The 22631-nt window shown below is 34.8% G+C and overlaps 2 protein-coding genes across 3 annotated transcripts in view; one reads left to right on the top strand and one right to left on the bottom strand.

Moving 5' to 3' along the window:
- Positions 1 to 2099, top strand: part of LOC117115449 (alpha-N-acetyl-neuraminyl-2,3-beta-galactosyl-1,3-N-acetyl-galactosaminide alpha-2,6-sialyltransferase-like) — a 24495-nt gene extending 22396 nt beyond the window's left edge. For both annotated transcript variants that reach the window (XM_033259263.1, XM_033259264.1), the window contains exon 6: positions 1099 to 2099. In XM_033259263.1, coding sequence (XP_033115154.1) covers positions 1099 to 1561 — 463 coding nt within the window. In that variant the 3' untranslated portion in view covers positions 1562 to 2099. The remainder of the gene's footprint in view (positions 1 to 1098) is intronic.
- Positions 2100 to 8253: 6154 nt separating this feature from the next.
- Positions 8254 to 21512, bottom strand: LOC117115437 (protein wntless homolog B-like). The gene is made up of 12 exons (XM_033259231.1): positions 21293 to 21512; positions 17841 to 18107; positions 17635 to 17750; positions 16848 to 17027; positions 16168 to 16304; positions 14733 to 14773; positions 14288 to 14415; positions 13418 to 13515; positions 12747 to 12810; positions 12340 to 12483; positions 11687 to 11921; positions 8254 to 9449 (listed from the first exon to the last, which is right to left on the bottom strand). The coding sequence occupies exons 1-12, from the start codon at positions 21396 to 21398 to the stop codon at positions 9307 to 9309; spliced, it is 1659 nt and encodes a 552-aa protein (XP_033115122.1). The 5' UTR covers positions 21399 to 21512; the 3' UTR covers positions 8254 to 9306.
- Between the last annotated feature and the right edge of the window lie 1119 nt (positions 21513 to 22631).

Raw genomic sequence — 22631 nt, 5'->3', positions numbered from 1 at the left:
CATTTACTGGGTATATTTTCAAGGACTTGGTAGCACAAGTGTGGGAAATATGGGGGGTGGGAGTTGCAGCATTTATGGGGTATACTTGCAAGGTATTTTGTAGTACAAGCGTGGGAAATATTGGGGAGGCGGGGGAGTTGCAGCATTTTAATTATGGGGTAAACTTGTGAGAAATTTGTAGCACAAGTATGGGAATTGACTGGGGTGAAATTGGCCTATCCTGTGTCAAAGTGCCACAATTTTTTGCACGATGTTAGCGGGAATTTCAAGGTAGACTGGGTGCTAAGCCTACCTTTGGTACAGCCACGAGATCGCAGAACAGTTTTTGCCATCGGGAACCAGTAAAATTGTGCCCTATCTGGCACTATAGAGTGGCTTTTTTCCTGTCTATTAGAGCACAATGCGATTTTGTTAAATGGTAGTCAATAAGTCCATAACAATTTTCAGTAAAATACATACGGCAAGTATCTCATTTCTTGAAGTGGCTGCGGCACCCCCATTGGTTGGTAGCAGTCCCAGATGCAATCGAAAAGGCTTCTCAATTCAACCAACCAATCAGCATCACCGAACAGTGGTGGCGCAATCGGGGGTTTTTTTTATGGGCCATCGACCACCTCTTGGCGCGAACCACTCCGTCGGACATGTTGAACCCCTTGTCAGCAAATTTCTGGCGCCACCGCTGTCACTGAAAGCTGTTGGTGATAGTGTGTAGCAATTGTATGGAAACGAAACTTACTCTCACTCTCTCTAAGAGTTATTGATTAAGCACTTCCCTACTCATAATAACAATTATCATATCACCATCATCATCATCATCATTGCTATCACTCTAAATAATAATAATCATTATCATGAAAGTATTAAGATTGTGGTCATTAAATATGTGTATTTTAGCTTATTTGTGGTTGGGAATATTATACCTTAAAGGATAATTCCAAATCCTCTTATTATTCGTATTATATGCTTTGAGTGTTGGAGTGTTCTAGAACCTCCTTTGCTACCAAAATAAGAAGTTTTGTACTTGTTCCTTTTGCTGAAATTACTAATATAAGTTGAATGGAATAAATAACATTTTCCCATTTTTTCTCCTTCAACCAGAGAGCACCCAAATGATAACAAGTACTACCACTATTTTGATAAGGTTCAACGGGAATGTAAGTATTACTCAGTTAGTGAAAACAAACTACGTACAGGACATAAATTTGTAACCGAGAAGGCAGTTTTTGCACGATGGTCTGAAACTCACAATATAACTTTTAAATATCCATCGTGGGAAAATGTAACAACCAAAGGCAAAAGTTTAGACACACCATTTTTGAAAAAATGGCATGCTTATAAACAATGTTTGCATGACAACATGAATGAAACTGTTGGTACATACAGTTGTGATGAAAAGAAAAGTGAAGTAAAGAGTACAAACAATCGGACGTCAAATTCAACAACAGATTATGTAGAAACTGTGATCAAGAAAGATGATGGTACCATAGTGAGACAAAGAGTTTATCAAATTGCTCCAAATAAGAAAAAGATAGTGAAGATAATTAGTAAGAAACGACAATAACAAGGGTGCTATTTTGTTGAAATTCTTTGTGCATTAACAAGAAACGAGTTTTGTTCATTATTACGATAATGGATTTTCAAGCATAAAAAAATACATGCAGTTCAAGTAATTTAAAGTGAGTCAGCTAAAGTCTAGCGAAGGCAGCAAAAGTCTGTAGAACAAAGAGCTAACAAATATAAAGTATTTATGAAACAGGAAACAGGTTTAAAAAAGTTGACTGAAAATTAAAAATAAACATTTCATGATATTAACTATTTATGAAAACTTATCAATATATTACAAACAAAAGTCAATCATTTAACCAATTAATAAATCTAATTCTATCTATCAATCTATTAAAGCATGATTGATGATGATGGTTTATTATAAAGAAAATGTTACCTGCTACCTCATATACCAACAAAGATGTTAACAAATGAGGCATGTTGTGGCAAAATGGTTAAGTTGTCGCACAGTCCAGTATTGAGTACATGAGCTATAAAATATGGGAGCTCAAAAAATTGCCTAAAAATCCAAATTTGTTTTTCACTATAGATCAACAGTTTAATGTCTTATTAATCATGTCCCAAAGTATTAGTTCTGGAAGTGGTTAACAAATTGTTTTAATTTAACGTTATTTTTCATAGTTCATTCTATTAAACAATGTATGCACAAATAACTTTGAAAGGCAATTACTCAAAATCATGTTTATCTTGACTCTAAGAGTACTGTACTTTCACTTTCCAATAACTTAGGCTTGAAATGTCCAGTTTAAATGAATGACTCCTCATTTTAAAGATCACATACTCAGGTATCTGAAAATACCAATAACTTGATTTTCAATTTTTGCTACAACTTAGCCATTTTGCCACAACAATCCTCAAATGATAATGTTGTTAGTTGGCACTATAATTATTCATTTTTTTCACCTTTATTTATGTGGATACATATAATTAGAATAGCACCAATTAAAATTGTGGTATGGTCATACTGTTAACCTGCTCGTTGGTGACCCTGCTACAACTGTTCCAGTCAACTGATAACAGCAACTAGAATCCATTATTCACGATTACTGTATTTGCTAAAGGAAGCTACATTAATACCTGTGTTGCTCCTGTCATTATGGATTCACATGAATGAACAAATGAACAAACAAAACTTGAAGGCAGTTACTTCGCAGAGGGGTGTGATGGGTGTATACGCATCCCCCCACCAAATTGCCAAAGGTCCACATTTTCCAGGGTAGAAAATTCAAGACACACTCTCACACGTCCCAGAAATCCATCCACCGAAACTTCTTGATCAATCAGAGCAGATTCCAACTATAACCGCCTCTAATTTGTCGTACAAGCAAGGAATTTTAACTGTATTTATAGGCTTTTTGATGAATTTTAGTGTTTTTCTACGCGGCTTGCATATCAATGACTCGCTGCGTACAAACTAATCTTCTTTCTATATGTTTCGTTGAAATTATATTTTATTCCTGAACTTAGCTCTAACCATGTCGTGGGGGTGAGGTGGGTGCCAAGGACTTCTATTTCTGTGGAAGCCCCTCTGTTAATGTTCCTCCCTGCCCCACCCCCTCTATTTTTGAATTTGTGGATCCGCCACTGATTACAAGTCGCGAATGTGCAAGTGCTTTATGAAGATTACAGTAGGTATTTATGTACGAGCAGGTGTGACGCAAGAACGCCTTGCAGCGAGCACTCGTGTTATTATATAATGCGCATTCATTATGATACAGAAATCAAAATCGAACAACAAAGGAATAAAATGCCATTGCTTTCCCTATCCTGTCCCAATTATATCAGAATAGGCTTATTTAAAGAATTCTCAATGTTATATATTTTTCACGTCAACCCATCTCATCCGCAACATAAAGCGCTTGTAATTATTTGTTCATATCCACAATTTCCATTAATTCCATTTATTTATCATAGATATACAACCAGTTACAAGTAACTAGTTGATCATCCACATTGTTCACTATTATTTTATGATTGTTTGTATGTATACAAGGGGCCAATGGCCTTTGTTGAATTTATAGAATAGAATATTTATTTATCATATAACATTTACATTTAAGGTAAAAAATTTTTTTAGTGCCCAATAATATTATGGGCTTTATTGTACGCTAATTTCTTTCACGTTTAAATTTAATTATGTTTTATTTACATTTTAATAGTATGTTAATATATGCAGTGAAATACTGGTTGAAAGAGGCATGTTACACATGTTGGCTATGCCTATGTCCAATATGTTGATATTATGTTACTCAACCTTGATTCATTTACGATTATTTTTCAATTTTAATCATATTAATGAATGTTCACGCATAGTTTAATTAATGACATTTCCACAATGTTTTTAATCAGATTGATTTAACTTTGTATAGATCAGTTTTCCTTAACATGCCAAAGTTGGCTATATTCAGCTTTTTGCCCTATCAACAGCTTTGAAAGTCTACAGAACATTTAAAAATAGAGACTGAATAATGTTTGCTCTTAAAACCAGTGGCAAATTCAATGCAGGGGAGGGGGCAGCCGGCCCAGGCCCTACACTGGCCCCACTTGAAAAACTGTCCATATTGCATCTTCAAAATTTATCCTTAAGACCTCAAAATAACAAAAATGTCTGAGTGCGAGGGGGCTCCGCCCACTCGACCACAGAAGGGCTCTCTGTCCTTAGGTGTACCCCCCCAGCTATTTTGGTCCTCTTTTCACAAATTCGCACCAACCAAATGAAAGTCCTGTGTACAGGGCCTGCCGGCCACATCAAAGATGATCTTGATCTAATTGTGCTTTCTATTCTTGATTTTCATCTCGAATAATCAAAATTGCTGTAAATTTATTGAGGCTGAACAGCATCTGCTGCCTTCATCATGAATATCTGTATTGTTGTTTTGTTGGTTAAAAACTATTTTAAACATCTGTTTATAATGAATTTGAATGCCACTTGACGATTATTGCTTTTTTTGCACATTGCAATTGTTGATCATATAATGCGCTATTTAAATAAAACAGTGTTACCCTGCCATTGTACTTTATCGCTTTATAATAAAGTTGGAGTAATTAATATTTTGTTATATTCCAGTTGATATGTTTCCTTATTTTTTAGTATGTACTATACTAAGATGTTTTTATGTTTTGGGTGGGAATCCTAAATTTTAACCAGTAGTTTATCATTTGGCATGAATGCTGCCATAGTAATGAAATTGTTGATTACTCTGAGGAGCTGCATAATGTGTTTACAAATCTGATGAATTTTATTTAGCTTTGAATACATTTTTTTGGGGTACAGGAAAAGCTTTCTGCCCCTTTCCTAGACAATCAGGTGCTGGTAATTTCTTGTAGTCTCAACCTTTTGCTTAATAAATGCAAATATGGTATGAGCAAAGGGTCAAATTCCAGAGTGATAATAAGTTGACAAACAGGGTCAATGATTCACTAGTAAAACAAGTTTGATAGTTATATGTTATTACCATGTTACTATTTATAAAGTTCTATCCAACTATCAAATTTTATGTGAAAATGTGTGTGATGTGCCCATATATGGGCATGATGATGTCATATTATACCCAAATATGGGCATATCACAGTTATTTGTCACATACCATATGATAGTGTGTACAAAGCTTTAAATGTATCTGTTTAATCATTAAAATTGGGTGCTAATTTTTTACATTCCAATATTAAAGCATCTCATCTTTACATTCTTTGTATACTAAAGGTAACTACTATTTATAACTAGTCTTATTTGTTATATTGATCATAGTGTAAGATGGATTTAGAATGTGTTTTGCCTCACTTCATGGTAATATCCAAATTTATATTTTTATAGTATTACTGTAGCTTTAACGTTTTAAGCTGTGCAAATATTTATAAATTCAAAGGTTACCAAGTACAGGTACTGTAATATCTACTAGCAGAAATCATTATATATGCCATCATATATGTAAGTGCAGTGAATACCTGCTTCAGTTTTATTAAAGGGTGTGGGCAGTGAATTAATTCTCTCCACAATGGTGAATATATTTTACTATGAAATGAAAGGTCCACTGATTAATATCAGATATATAAGAACGTATAATACTTACTCCAAGTATTGAAATACACGCCATCATTTTGGGATTCAATATTTCAACATTTACGTAATAAAAAAACACAAAAACATTTTGCAACTTTTAGTATTACCCTAAGCCTGGTGTTACATCAGTAGATTTTAATCATGACCTGCTTAATGTTATTTTTATAAAAATAATTAGTATAGTGTGTTCAGGAACATCCCCTGTAGTACAAGTGCACCAAAAAGTCAATGGCAGTTAACATGTTATATTAATATATAAAGGCAAACTCAGACAACGTCGTATGGCAGTGATGTGGGCTCCCCTGAAATACAGCTTCGCTGAGTGGGGCTCCCTCTTGGAATATAAATAAATTTTAGAATTGTATTGTATTAAAGACCGTCCTATAAAACCAAAGTGTTATTGACAAAGGAATAAAGCAAATTTCATTGCTGGTATCCAGTGGTGGTAATAGGACAAGTGAATACAGTTGTGGGGTGCTGATAGGGGTGCTGATAGGGGTACTGATGAGAGATTCGGTCATTGTCAGTGCCAATCAGCAGATGTATATCCAGAAAATTTCGGTCAGTATCAGGTGTGGTCCCAGTGGTGGATCCAGTAGGGGGAATGGGGAAAGTCCCCCTGTTTTGACACAGAATTTTAAACATTTCAATGCAAATCAATGTTATGTGCTACTCAATTATCTATTTTGAAGCTTTTGAAGAATTCTGGATCCACCCCTGCTGGGGGTCTCGTCAGTATGTCACTACAATTTTATTAATGCTGAAAAATGATTTGCAAATAATTATTGGTACTAATTATATTTATAAATAATTTTATATAATAAAGTATAACAAATTTTGTAAAATTGTTTTTCATGGTTTTATTTAGATTTTTAGTGATTTAAGCATTGGTTTCTTTGTCTCTGGGAAGCAGGTCAGTCTACCAAATCTTCAAACACAGCTGTTTAATTCTACATTCCTTACTGCAGGTTTTTGTTGTGGTTGATGTAGAATGTGACATGTTTCACTGTAAATCTAATTTATTATATATTTTGCTACAGTTTTGTTTATTATATTACCTGCAAATGAACACACAGTGATACGTACATTCAATTTTACGATGTTATTTTTCCTAAAGATTATAAAATACTGAATATTAGTTCAATCATGCGACAAATCAACAAAGTACTTGACCGCAGTCGACCGAGTTATCTTGCTAAAAGTATCCGATATTCTGATCAAAACATAAATGAAGAATGTCAAGTAACTTGGCAAACACACAGCTTACATGATTTAATTTTAAGACACTTAGGTCCTACAACAAATTTTAATTCCTTACCTCAGAATTTTCAGATGGTACTCCATCTTTCGTCAGTGGGTGAAGTGAGTCTGTGACAAGCATCGATCTTCTTGACCTTTGATCTAAGAAAGACTCATGGAAGTATGCATCAACCCCTGTCCGTGTACACTGGTGGCTCATTAACTTTGGTGTACACTGCCGCTTTAACTTCGTCTTCAAACCACCTGTGATCTCTGTCCACGGTTTTACTTGGTTTAAGTTGGGCCAGACTTTTTAATACCTTGTATAGCGAACCCACCGCCAACCAATAATGATGATTTTGAATAAAAATAGTTTCATTTTGACAATCAGCGCACTTTGTTTTATTACGCCTGCCGCTGCCTTGAATTATTCAAAAATAAGATGTATTAAATTTAAAGCATCTAATCATCTCATTACTACACTGTTTACATTCACCAATAAAATTTTATTTTCATTTTCTCCTCCGTCTGGATATTTTTTGCAAAACAATTGCTAAATATTTGTCTGCCCTCCTCTGACGATCTTTAAAAAAATAAGTTCACAAATCAAGGTATAAAAAAATCTTGCCCTACCTACTTGAAAACACACAACATCAAAGATGTCTTTGAATGGCAGACATAGCCAAGGGGACCAAGCTTGATTAGAGGAATCTATTTCTTGGCTCCATTGTAAGTCATACCATGGTGTATCACATATTTTTGCAATAAAGAGAGATTAAATGTCATTGCCATACTACATCAACTATTACATTTATTTTCGTACTACTTAGACATTCATTACATGCATTCATTATCTCTAAAAATATGCATTTCCAGTTGAATTGACAATTTTTTATATCAAAATATGATCACTGCTTTAAAAGCGAGTGATATGTATGCGATAAATGATATATAAGTATAATATAGGGAAAAAAACATCATGTAAAAGCACCTTAGAAAATCATAGAAAACTTGACTTCAATAGTAACATTAACAAAATAAATGTCAAAAACTGTGGTAGACTACTGGCCACAAGGCAGTCACACACATGACAGTATATGTATGTATGTGTATATAAACATATATATATATATATACCAATATATACATATATATTAGTGTATATATAAATATATATATAAAATACTTGAATTAGGTAAGTACATCCCATGCGGGAGAGTGCTCTATTACAAATTAAAAACCGTAAGAATATATGTATGTTAACTGGACATGGATGGATGTGAGTCTATAACGCACGTTTCACGCTTTCAGGATCATGATAGCGTGAAACGTGAGTTATAGACTCACATCCATCCATGTCCAGTTAACATACAAAAAAATATATTTATATATATATATATTTTTTTTAAATAAATATAATAGTATTATATAATACTGTAATATATAAATATACTAAAAATCTGTTTATTTGGTAAACAGGTATAAACAGCTCTACATTAATATTTATTTATTTTATTCTCATAAGTAGTGATAAATTTGTCTAAAATGCTAACTTTCCTGCATGCATCTCAGCCATCTTTGTCACTATATTCTTATATTCCTAACCATTGGCATTAATTATTCAATATCATCTAACAATATGCCCCTAGGCCATCCACTTAATTTCATTTCTATTACATTTCAAATTATGTTGTCAACCACAAGATGGAAATAACACTAAGTACAAAAATAAGACTTGATGCTTTAGGAAGTGGAGTTGTTTTCAGTCACAACAAACCTCTTATCCTCATGCACCTGTTCTAGGCTATTGCTCACCTAATACTTAATAATTTACCAACTCTAATATTTTTCCTATATTTTTGATTACATTTCTACAGTTATTAGTAACTTTTCCTTGATTTTTTAATGATGTTTCATGACTTTTCCATGAAATATTTTTTATCCTTACATCATTTTTTATCATTACATTATACTCTCTTTTGTTATTTAATTACTGTTAAAATGTTTGTATTTTATACCCAAATGAGTTTAATAATAAATAGAAATATAAATAAAACAGGTAGACTATTAAAGACAAGGCATCCTCATTCATTGGTCAAGGTGTACGTTACATGATCAAATTTATAAGGTACTTGATTTAAAGCAATTTTGGTCAAGGTAAAATAATGTTTGGTAATTATTTACAGTAAACATCGGGGGAGAGAAGAGTAAAAAGGTTTTTTTTTTTTAATGATTTCAAGGTTGAATTCCTAAGTTCATAGGCATATGATATGCATAATTAAGTCAGTTCAATGTTCATTTAAGTAACATACTAAATCATTGCTAACTTACTTGTCCAGATATATTCTTAGTGCATAAAAGCAGCATTATAAAATTTAACTAAAGTAGAAATGAATATATTTCAATAACTTATTTTAAGTCTGGATGCTTGGTACCACACTCTAATCAATTGCAGTCTTAGTTAGCAGGTTCTTTAGCTCTGACTGTTGCTGTTGTGTAGCTGCTGTAGGCTGTTCCTCTGGGGATGGGGTTGTTGCCGTTGAATTCAGCTCAAATTCCACATGACTTCCATCACTTGTGTTATCTGTGAATTTACAATTGGATTGGTTTCAAATTTAGAAGACTTTTTTCCTGTAGGGTTTTTCTGGTGGTGATTGGGCGGTGCACCAGGATACAATCTCCCTACTCTTTTCTGAAGGGTGTACATTCTTTAGGACCAGTAGCTTAAATGACTCATCCCAAAGAGGGTGTGCTATTGAAACTTGCATTTCAGCCCTCTAGCTAAAACAAGGAGGGCAGCAGATAGAATTACACCAGGGACCACAGATCTCCACAGTTCAGCGCACACACAGTGGCTACCACCAGCCAATCGAGCTAAAATACCTCCTTTATTTAGGCTAAACCGCACCTGTTCATTACTCAACAAAGGATCATGCTTGTTTGTGTCAGAAAATGCAGCATTCTAAGTACTCTGTCTGAGCAGTATTCTAAACAAACAATCCTTTGCTTGAAAAATGAACATGTGCAGATTATTATTCATAGCAAAGGTCATGTTTGTTCGCTTGTTAATAGGAATTCTTAGTATTTCACAATAATTTGCTTGAGAAATGAACATGTGCAGTTTATTACCCAAAGAACCGTGCTTGTTTGAAGTAGAATTTTTAATTCTCAACCTGAGAATCATTGTAACAAGATAGGTTATATGAAATATGTAGATGATATCAAACTGATTGAAAATGGATCGACGGACTCGGTACAAAACATTCATCACCACACCAACATGCAAGTGAGCTAGTAACAAACTAAATCCTGACAAGTGTTTTGCTATGGATTTAGAAAGAATAAATGGCTCTGAAGGCGTTCAATTTTATTTAACATTAATGGTGCTAAATCTGTTAAAATCTTTAAGGGCTGTTATCAGTCTCAATCTAAAATGGAATGATCATGTAAATTACATTACTAAAGAGGATAAAACAAAATTATACATGAATTATACATGAATTATACATGAATTATACATGCTATAATTCTTAAAGAAATTTAATCTCACATAATAAGATCTGGTAACTACATATAAGTTATGTCCGCCCTCAGCTTGAACATGCTGTACCTGCATTGAATGCAGGATTGGACAGCTGTATCATGAACTCATTAAAAAGAATACAGAAAAGAGTGTTCAGTTAGAATAGCCTTAGGTAATACATGCCCTTATTACAGCAAATAGTCCTTTATTCTTATTTTATTTCCAAAAAAAAAAAACACAGACAGTACAGAGAAAAATCATCCAACTGGGTGAGCTGGAAGGAAAAACAAAAGCGAACCTAATCGCTGTAACTAAAAGTCAGTGATTCCCACTCACACAGATTCATATTAAAATATTTAAACATTGATAAAATAAAGTAATAAACTCAATGTAATTTACAAACATTAGAAGATAGGAAAACAGTAGAATGGAAAAGGTTTGCAGAATTAAGTTAATCTAAATCAATTGAATGTTACTATCATTTAATAATAAAAGATAGTAGTTACAAGGTAGAGTCAATTGTTGTTAAGCACTTAGGGCTGAGTACAGGACACCCTGGGACTGAAGATTCATACTCTCATTACAGCAATAGTATCTATTGTAATTTAAAAACATTAGAAGATAGGAAAACAGAAGAATGGAAAAGGTTTGCTACTGAGTTCATTCAATATAAATCAACTGATTTATATTATCATTTAATAATAAAAGGTAGTACTAGTAGTTACAAGGTAGAGTCAATTGTTGTTAAGCACTTAGGGCTGAGTACAGGACACCCTGGGACTGAAAATTAATATCTTCATTATAGCAATAGTATCTATTGTAATTTAAAAACATTAGAAGATAGGAAAACAGAAGAATGGAAAAGGTTTGCTACTGAGTTCATTCAATATAAATCAACTGATTTATATTATCATTTAATAATAAAAGGTAGTACTGTACTAGTAGTTACAAGGTAGAGTCAATTGTTGTTAAGCACTTAGGGCTGAGTACAGGACACCCTGGGACTGAAAATTAATATCTTCATTATAGCAATAGTATCTATTGTAATTTAAAAACATAGGAAAACAGAAAAATGGAAAAGGTTTGCTACTGAGTTAATTCAATATAAATCAACTGATTTATATTATCATTTAATAATAAAAGGTAGTACTGTACTAGTAATTACAAGGTAGAGTCAATCGTTATTAAGCACTTTGGGCTAAATCCATGACCCTGGGAATATGGTGCAAAAGAACACGGGAGTCTGGGATTGAAAATTCAGGGGCTTCTTAATAAAAAGAAAAATAAAGCATTCCTACCATCATCTGTGGAAACCTTCTTGTGTGAAGGGGCGTAGAGGAAGATTACAGCGACCACATAGATATTCCACATGCCATAAACACCGGTGAAGAAGGCACTGCTAATCTGCAGTGTCTTCTCATGTCCCATCTTATAATGGTCCTCATACACTTGGCTCAAAATGAAAAAGATGACTGTGAGGGCAGCACATAGCAATGTAAACAACATGAAGAACTTGAATCTGTAGATCAAACCCTATCACAATAAAGGAGAGATATTTGAATAGAAAGATCAATAACACATACAAAAAAACATAAGAGATTGCAAGAATGCTTATGTTATCATCACTCACACTTGCTCACAGCTACCAAAGGTAAAATTCAGTTAATGCTAATGGAGTTAAGCCACAAATGGGACATAAGCGTTCCACTAGTCAAATTTATTTGCGTAAATTGAAAGCATCGATCCATGTGCATTCACATTTCTATCAGATTTTTTTTCGCTGCAGTGAAATCAGCAGTTTGAACTGTTTCTACTTTTTGTGAATAAATGTGTAACTAATCAAAAGCTCAGGAAATGAACCGAAACTTTTGGTTCACGCGAATATATTCGTGTAATGGAAAACAGGCTTTAATAGGCAATAAAACAAAGGCAAACTCATGTTAATACTCACTTCATAATGGAGCCGTCTTGCTTTTAGCATGTGGGGCAGTGCCAGTCGTTTGATACTAATGTTCCGGAAAACTTGCCAGACCATGAAGCAAAGGAAGAGGAAATATGCACCAAAACAAATGCCTGCCATCACAAGGAATAGCATCTAGGGGTCAGAGGTGAAGGATAACAAGCAAGCCAGAGTAATGTATCAAAGTCATTGGCAATACGTTTGAGGTCAGTCTTAATTATTTTCATCCTATTCTAACAAGGATAAATCATCCTGCAGGACTGATAAGGGCTCTAGATGTGTATAAGAGACAGTATATATATATTACAATTGGAATGGACATCGAATAAATTCAATCAATATAACTTTAAGAAATATAAAATGTTTCTATATTTAGCTGATTCAAATCCAAAGGATACAGCCAAGTTCTTGCCAGTCTCTGTTGACCATAAAGTGAAGAAAGGATTCGAAAGTTGTACACCTCTGAAAGTAAAATGTTTAATTTCATGCATCAAAGATTGTATATGATGTAGTAGAGAAAAAATCCGGTAGCAACTCTGCAGAATAATGTATCATACTTATAATATCTGAATAAAATTAATCACCATGTTTTGTGTTGCCAGTTAATTCATATTATGCACCAACAGCATGTAATAGAAAAAAATAGAACATATATTTTTTTATGGTGAACCACAATGAATACTGTACACAAGAGTGTTACATGTCAATCGGCATAGAATCATTTTCTATTTCCAAAAAACTCACAACCAAAATATTCTGACCATTTAGTGACTCCAGTGACCCTTTGATGAGCATGCAGAACAAACTCCAAATGATGCTTGCATGACAACTGTTGTGCGCTGAGTCAGTGGATTGATGACAATGACATAATTATTAGCAGGGCCCCAGTCTGCAGGCTGGTGGAGGCTTGGTGAGGGTTTGGGGAGAAGCCCCAAAGCTCAAGTGTTTTTAATGTAATTAGAGGCCTAATTAGGATGATTAGAGACATAATAACATGTAAATATTATAATTTTTCAGCTTATCACCATTACATAATGACTGGTAATTAGGATGCAAGATTCATTCTTACCTTTCACACATGTCAAAGACAAACATACTGAAACAACAGAAAGCAATGGTACCAACTTGTTTGGAATATGCACTGATTCTTGCTCGCTCAACTGTGTCCTAAAATTAGCAATGAAATAGTCTTAATGAGTTGACAATTCTATTTATATTGTTATCACATTAAGGGTCCCAAATATTTTGTGAGTCCAACAGGAAATCTGCAATGCCTCCATACTGTTTCTCTATAGGATATTATATACCTCATAAATAGATTTTAGGCATCTGATTGGTTAAGAAGCGGGGCAATAAATGATGGGTGCTGTTGAAATTGAGAAAATAAGCAAAGAAGAGCTAGACACAGTCTGTGATCGCCTAATAGGGCCTAGGCCTAGCTAGTCGAGTAGTAGTAGGCCTAGTATGCCTCTAATATAAGAGGCTAAGAAGTAAGTACTTTTTTAGGCCTCGTAGAATCTATGTATGAGGTATATAAAACAAATATTGACTGCTCTATATTTATCTATAATATTTGTATATCTTCCCCTAAAAATAGTATTTTATTGCCCTGTCATTCGATGTGCAATCTCTAACTGCGTTGCTATGTAATTTATGACACACACAAACGGTAAAGAAGACGCGACCTCTACATGACGCTCGCTGAGAGAGATTGGCCTTTTGATCGCCTAGGACTCCTTGGTGTGTATTATTTTCATTACTTGTTAGGTGCTCTAGATTCAAGAATGGTGAAATCTATAGCCCCTTGGTGATGTGGAGACCGTAGCCTATCTTCCCTCGGCCCTCAGGTCTCGGTCTCCACATCACCTTGGTGGAAGAGATTTCACTATTCCCCTTATGAGCAGTCAATATTTGTAAACTATCTGATGGCACCACTTACCATGAGATGCTCTCCTGTGAAAACAATCCAAGATGACAGTAACGTAGCGTAGAAGATTCCTTGACGTATGTCACTGATCAGCAACATGTATGGTACTTCAAACCAGAAGGTCAGCCATTCAATTGGTACTGGAAGAGTCAAAAATGTTAATAGCTTACATTGTGCATATCAGAAAAGCACGAGTTAAGATGCAAGTTCAGGTTGTTAAATAGCAAAGATCCCAAAACATACCCTTGGGGAACTCAAGCAGTATCATTCAACTTAAGACCTTTGTGCCCTTTCACAAAAAAGAAAGTATTGCAGAAAATTTAAATGAAAAGGGTTACAACGCCTAAAAATGTAGTCTGCAAATGTACCTACGATGCAACATGTACCTGTAAATTTAGATCAATATATTTTAGATTTATAAACCAGAGAATTATAACAAATATGAACTTAGCCTTACCATTCAAGAAAGTGACAGAAATTCCAAGAACCATGACAAATCTATCAAAGCAAAATCAACAAGAAGTCTCTGATTATTGTGTAATCTATGAATTGCCGATAATTAGCAACAATTATACTTCATATCTTAACATAATAAACCAGAGCCTTGCAGGCACCAACGTTCCTATGCATGATACATGACTTAACCAACCATATTTTATGATTAAGTCATCATAAATGACAGAATCAGAAAATATGGTTGGGTCAAATTTGTGTGGTGGTTGAAAAATTCAGGGGGAGTCTTTATGGTCCAAAATATTGATTTTAGACCACACTGGTAATGTAATTTGATAGACAAATTACAGTAATATTTTTAGCAAATTTCTTTGAAAATTTTTTTGTAGGCCTAGGGCCTAGGCCTAGCTAGGTATATAGTATTTTCATTTTACAGTACTGTAGTTTGAAACGATATCGGGAGTGGGGGAGCTAGCAGTGGCCTACTAGACTACAAATAGCTTGGGCCCGATCGTCCACACCAGTTGGGCCCAATCGTCTGTCACCCGAAGTTTTCATCACGATGATCAAGAACATACATGATCTAGGCCCTAGGCTAGGCCTAGCCTTGCTGCCGTCACTCTACCGCATAACAAAGAAAGCGACCCACACGGTGCATTCTTAAATTTTACTATCATTATATTTGTATTAGATGACAACACGATATCATCGATTAAACAATCTACCACCCTCGCATTGCAGTAACTACTATACTAAACTAGGCCTAGCCTAGGCCTCACGTTTTTGTGGAAAGCCTAAGCTAGATAGTCGTTATGTACCCAAAAGTTGGCTGCCTTTATATCTTCACTTGTCTTCAGTTTGCATTCAAAGGGTACACTGCTGCATAGCCAACTGTCGGGGATATAGTACCTTCATATGACTACTCATACAACAACAAAAAAAATGTTGCATGGAGGTAGTGAAAAATGGAGATCTAAATGAAAAAACAATGTATTTCAGCAAGTATTAAAACCTTTTTTTTTTATTTTAGGCCTTCTTCAAAATGCCTATGTGTATAGCAGTTAATTTTTTTTTTGCCGCTAAACCAAAATAGTTTCATCATGCCAACTTGCCAATCGGTTAGCGTGAGCCCTGACTGAACACTGCAGAAACTTCACATCAAACTTCCATCGCAAGGTAAAACAAAATGTTGGAAAACTTTTCTTTGACGCATGCGCATTTGCATAAATGTCTACACACACACGCACGCACACACACACTACACACAGGAAAAACAGTAAAGAGTGATTACAATAGTTCCTATTGCATTACATGCATAGGAACTAAAAAGGCAAATTTTATCATGACACATTTTATAGCTTGCATATTCAATTTATTAATCATAATTATGGCATTAAATAATTTCTGTAGCTTTTAATTCGGAATTCAACAATACTTACTTCTCCATTAAAACTGGTGGCCGTCTTAACTTGCTGATTCGTAGCCAAAACCAGATGAGGAATGCAAGAGGAATGGGTGTTATCACAGTCTTCATTGTAAACCACACCAAAGTGAATCCACCAGTTTGGTGAATTTCCTGATGGTTGTAAAGCATTAAGAATTCCATGTAAAATTGTTTGCACATTATTAAATAATTCCTGTATAATACAATATAAATTTTATACATTAATTCAGCTTGTATTAAAGTTTTAAGTTCATGGTGGATGATGGCAGTTTGAAGGTGAAGTAGAGGGGGACTAGCTACCAAAATAAAGTGATTTTCAATTAATAGAGAATAAATTTTTACTCTACAAATTTTGAGTGGGAGAAACCTGGATGGAAGAAGCTTCTTTTAGGAGCATGCACCTTCCTGTACCCTCCTGCCATTGTCATAAATGAACCTTATATTCTGTTGGTAGGCAACAGTATACTGTATTACTTGCACAGGAAGAATAATCACTTTATTGTTTTGATTGTGTATTATTGGAAGTTTATTCTATGTTGTAATTGATTGTTTATAATTGACTTAAAAATGGAGTTATGTTGTGGCAGATATGAATGGGGATTGGGTTATAAAATTGACATTGCATTATTTGATATTGTAAAATTGGGAACCCTGCTACTGAATTAAACAACTTACAGTGATCCAAATATCTGTTACACTGCCCAACTGGGTGTTGTACTTGTCAGCTTCATCATCACTGCCTACTGGTAATCTAATATTAACCAGGTACTGATTGTAGTGACAACTGCTTAGCTCAAAAAACGGTAATGGATCACAGTCGTAAGCCTGTCCCTCCGAGACACCCTCGTCGTCAGTCTGTAAAGATTAATAGATATGCTATTGCACACAATATTCAAGGCATAAACCATGTCATATCAGTGTCATATCAATGTATGTGGGACATACTACGACTTGTAGGCAAGCTCAAAGCTTACAAAGGGCCAGGATTGTATGATTTCCAAGTCCTAAAATGCACAGAGAATTTATAATTGAGTATAACAACATTATTTTCAACTATCATAGAGAAGTGCCCTTCCTTCAATTAAATTTTATTTAAAAATTCCACGTCATGGCCCGGAGGCCAAATCTGCAGCGACTCGACTACGGAATATCCTGCCTCCTTCCATTGAAAACTGTCAGACAGTTTAAGTCAAGCATTAAAACCTGTCTGTTCAACTGAGTTTATCACGTGTTGGGCTGGGTTTGGTAGTTTTTGCGCACATTTCATTTTAATCTTTTCATACTTTATTACCATTGATTTACTATGGTCTTTGAATGAAAGCATGCTCTATTGATTTTGGTTGGGGTTGGCTGTACTTGAGGGAAATATTCATTACCAGTGTAGGGTAGTTATCGCTTTTTAATCACAAGGAATAAGCGCTATAGAAGTACCAAGTAAACCTACTGAAGTTACTGGACTTACCGAATCAAGAGTGCATTCCAACTTTCTTGTTTCTGTAACCTTTGCAAGCTCTTTCCATTCTTCTTTTTCACTATTTCTATAACCAATACGGACTATCATTGTCATATCTTCTGGTGCTATTAAAATAAAAATTTCACTGTTAATCTAGTTAACAGAAACAAGCATTGATTATTAAAGTTAAATAATTTATCACACCTTGAACTTACGATCAGGATTCGTTGTCTTGTACTGTGTGTCAAGTCGAAGCATCGTAAGTAGGAACTGGAAACTACGACTCATATTTAAGGGTCTGTGGGGCATTTGCACGGCGAACACAATCTGATTAGCCTCAATATGCTTGCTCGCAGCCTCATCGAAAGTCAAAACTTTGTTGCATTGTCCAGCACCATTTGGTATGAACCATTTATCTACAATTATTGAAGGATCTATGCATTTTGTTGCAAGGTGACTGTTGGCATCTGTTGGCTTGGGTGCTGAAAGTAGAAGTGACAGAGAAACATTATTCTTAACAATTTGTACAGTACGTAAAGGTTTTTATATTATGTAGACATCCTTGAAAAGCAATGCAGAAAGGTGGATTATATTTTTATATTTTTAACTTTTACCCAATGCAGGCAGGAGAGGCTTAAGCCCCCCATCGGACAGGTCAATCCTTTAGCAGCCAAAGCTCGTAGGGCAGTCAAACCCCAAAAAAAACAAGCCTAATGAAACGAAAAGTTTATTGAGTTTAGGAGTACAGTATAGTAACAATTGTATTTTATCAACTTTACATTTAAAAGTATTTTTCAAGTCTGAGAGTGCCATTTCCTGTCATCCAAAGGTCCCTATTCTTAAAAAAAATCTCATTATGCCCCCTGCCAAACTCTCCCCTCGTTCGGTCAGAAGGCCCTCAGATGGTGATGTGCACCAAAGTTATCCTTATCTCACTCAGCCCCTCTGTCAGACAGCTTAGCCACCCCCCCCCCCATAAAATATATCCTACAGACGCCACTGCTTTTACCAGGAGGTAGGAAATGCTACTGAGGGAACTTGTACAGTACATGAGGGATTCAGAGTTAGGCGAATTGAAGGCATGAGACTTTTTTTTCCGAAAGTAGGCATTTTTCGTTGTTAATACGTGGCTAGTCTACTACAAACTAATGGAGCATGACGGCAACGACAAGATGCTGTTCGCGTACTACAACAAGAGCTGTTTTCGTTTTTTAGGGCGACTACGACAACGCAGCACATGTACGTACGGAGGAGAGTTAGTCGACCATGTTAACATGGAATACTGTTCCCTTGTTTTATATTTTAAAAAGGAAATGTGAAAAAAAAAAAACTTTAGTCAAGTGTACGAAGTTTTCAGAAAAAAATGGCCGTTGAATGATTTGCTGTTGGATAGGATCTGGGTCTAGTAGGCTAGGTGCACCCTGACAAGGCTAGGCCTAAGCCTTTTTCCAATATAGGGCCTATTCCCTGCAAACCTGATTCCCCGATTTACCTAATTTCATGTTATATATGTGTATATATAGGCCTTCATAAAACATTTAATTACTCAATTGTTTTAATTCATTATTGAACAAATGCCAGATGGGGATGCGATGTACTGTAATTAACCCCGACAAAAAAAATCACAAACAACAGAAGATCTGAATAGTCAATATTAGACAAATAGTATTAGAGGTGTAATTAGTAGAAGAGAACCTTGTGCTATAGTGATGACGTTCAGATGCCTTAATGAAAAGATTAGTGATGTGGGGTGGTAAGATGGCAGTTTGCAGCTTGCAATTTGGAAGAATTTGGTAGGTCTTTAACGTAAATTAAAAATAAAAGCGGGCCAAGAATTGATCCTTGGGGAACACCACAAGAGATAGATAAAAGAGATGAGTCAATGGAGTTAACAGAAGTATATTGGAAGCAATTGGAAAGGTAGCTTTTTAAAAGTTTGAGCAGAAAGCCGCGGTTTTTGATAAACAAGGAAGAGAGAGCAGACGGTAATTGTTTTTGTATATGGGTATAACTTTAGCTATTTTTAAAGAGTCAGGAAATACACCAGTTGATATAGATAAGTTAAAAATGTATAATAGAGGTTTGGATATAAAATATGAGACTTTATAATTTTGTTGGAAAACCTGTCCATTCCTGGACTTTTATTATCTTTTAAATTGGATATTAACTTTAAGATCTCATCCTCTGTAACTGGATAAAGAAAAATAGAATCAATATTGGACATAGGTAAAAAACCTATATTTCATGTAGAAGCAAAATAAGTATATAGTATATGAAATGCAACAAAAAGAAAAGACATACACCAATTTGTCAGCATTTATTTTATTTGCTGTTTTAAAGTTTGTTGTTAGTAGAAAGATAACAAAAAGAAAATAAAAACCGTCCAAAAAATCAATGGAAATACAATATTGTTTGTATAAGTATGTTGTCAATGAAAACAGGAATATAAAAATTGTGATTCTTATAATAATAAATATGCTGTTAATGAAAACACATCAAAACAAAGATAAAAAAAAAGTATGGAAAACCGACTAACAAATAATATAGGCATATATTCCATAAATTAACTGAGTAATCTATATTTTAATGTAGAAGCAAAATAATACCCATTTTACACTATCAGCGGGGACTCTGGAATAAACCCGCTTTTACTTCCCCGTTGTAGATACACCGTGATCCGGAGTTGTGGTTACTGTAAATGGGTGAAGGTCAAGGACTCTGATGTGCTGAACCCCAGTTCAACGAAGCTGAATGTTTTCAGAAGCTTCTCAAGTATAGTCCCGTTGACATCAGAACACACAGTGTACACATTCCTGACTTTCACAAACTGGGATTTTAATCATCCACTCTCATTAAAATTATTCTTTTTTTTAATAGGCCTATTTGTATATTTTGATTTTTTAAAGTATTTACCTAAAAATAATAAACATAACGCAAGTTATATTTTACAGCTTTGGATTGTATTTTTGTTTTGAAATTTGTTCTTTATTGTACAAATAAATTATAGTGTTTTCCTCCTGCAAAACTGAATTTGATTGCAGACTAATTGAGCTACTGTCTGTACAGTGTAGTTTTCATAAAAAATGTCCATAGACGACAGCGTTCAACACCGGTGTTTAGCGGGTGTTAGTTGTCAATGGGTGTTTGTTTGGCTTGATAGCGTAAATAAAAGTGGTATTAGGCCTAGGCCTAGTATATAAATACGAAAATGCAACAAGACCATACAATACATACATACCAAATTGGTCTACAGTAAGCATATTAGATTTTGCGTTTTCGCAACTCAATTGTGGCGCTCCATATATTTGTTGGCAATAAAGCGCAATCTCCGAAGAGAGACCTGACCGAAATGACAATTCACAATAAATTTTTATTCAATCAATTTCCTTTATCATATATATATTTTTTTTACAATTACCAATTCAAAGATTGATTGAAAAGGCATCAATTACAAGCAAGCTTTAAGTTTTGATGCCCTACAAAGGAAGAACAATAATAACTACAAAATAAAAATAAAAAGATAATAAAAGAAGACGATTCATTTATAAATCAAGATTCTTGAAATGATCGGCTCCCACGGCCTGGCTGAGGCGCTAGCTAGACAAGCCAGCTCACTAGCTAAATTAACTACTGAGGGCCTAGGCCTAGGCCTAGCTGCTAAACTCACCAATAAGTCCACCGACTAAGAAGCAAACTATCTGCACTAATAGCAAAATTAGACAGAAACCAACCAACTTTTTGTTACTGAGGTTTTCTAAAATAACACCAGCCATTATTGAACACCCGCGGTGGTCCAACTGCTACTTTGTTTAATTAAGTTTTCTTTAATAAATGCCAGCCATACCACAGCATTGCGCATGCTCTTCCAACTTCCTTCATCAAAGCAAAGATACTAGAAATACAAGATAGAGTTCTCTCCACACACAAAAAAGTGTTCCACCGTGTTCCACCGAAATGCATGGTGGGAATACAAAAAATGGGACGCCCCCTACAGCTGGATCTAAAAAAACTTGTGCCAAACTTTCGTTACCAAGTCGTCGCGTATTTTATTATCAATTCTCAACAAAGATACTAGAATAGACACCCAGACAGTGACATCGGTGAATACATAACCTCCTTGGTGGCGGTAGAAATCGTTGCTATTATCCAAATAATACACAAAACAATTAAAGCATAATCATGAATCAGTAAAGAATAAAACAACAATACAGCGCAGAATCGCATGGCCGGACGCGATTTTTTTTTCCGTACGAAACATTTACATGAAACTCCACTCGGGCCGCCTCGGCTGAATCGACCCGAAAATCTCATTGCAGAATTCAGGAGGTCAAAAGGTCATCAACAGATAAACGTCTACAGGTAACAGAACAACCAACTTCTGAGAGAACGTCGCTGTCTGATTTTTTAAAATACATTGATGTTACCATGTTAATACCAATGGGTCGTTTAAAATGACATATAATATTTGATTAAGCTGCACGAGTAATGAAAAGTGTTATTTTAACTTGAGTTACATATTATGACAATTTTAATTTTTTAGTTAGGCCTGGGTTTTACATAATTACCTAGGCCCTACAAGTAGGCCTACTAAAAAGGCTTTCTGGGAAAAGCACAAAGTGTAAGGAAAAGCGCGTTTTTCTTCATCACTGATCAAATGAAACAGAATGACAGTTATTTTCAAATTAAGAGAAGAGCTGAGAATAGGGCAGCTCTAAAACACTGGATGCCATAAGACCTGCCAAAATGGCAGAGCACCAAATGAACTTTGAGCTAGTTATTAATATTAGGCATAGTAATCGGCAGGTTCTTGATTACAAGGCTAGACCAAGTTAATTACATGTAATGCCGAAATGATAATAATAATAATAATAATAATTATTATTATTATTATTATTGCCTGTACGTTAAGGGGAACTTAGACAAAGGGGAAATAACACAAAAGATATTTCCCTTGGGCGATTATTATTTATAGGCCTAGTAAATAGTACAGTATCTGTAGGTTCTTC

This window comes from Anneissia japonica, unplaced genomic scaffold (assembly GCF_011630105.1).
Source record: "Anneissia japonica isolate Jap-2015-1 unplaced genomic scaffold, ASM1163010v1 scaffold287704_len1198815_cov201, whole genome shotgun sequence".
Lineage (NCBI taxonomy): Eukaryota > Metazoa > Echinodermata > Crinoidea > Comatulida > Comatulidae > Anneissia > Anneissia japonica.
The sequence above is the reverse complement of the archived record's forward strand: the minus strand, read 5'-3'. Positions and strand labels throughout refer to the sequence as shown.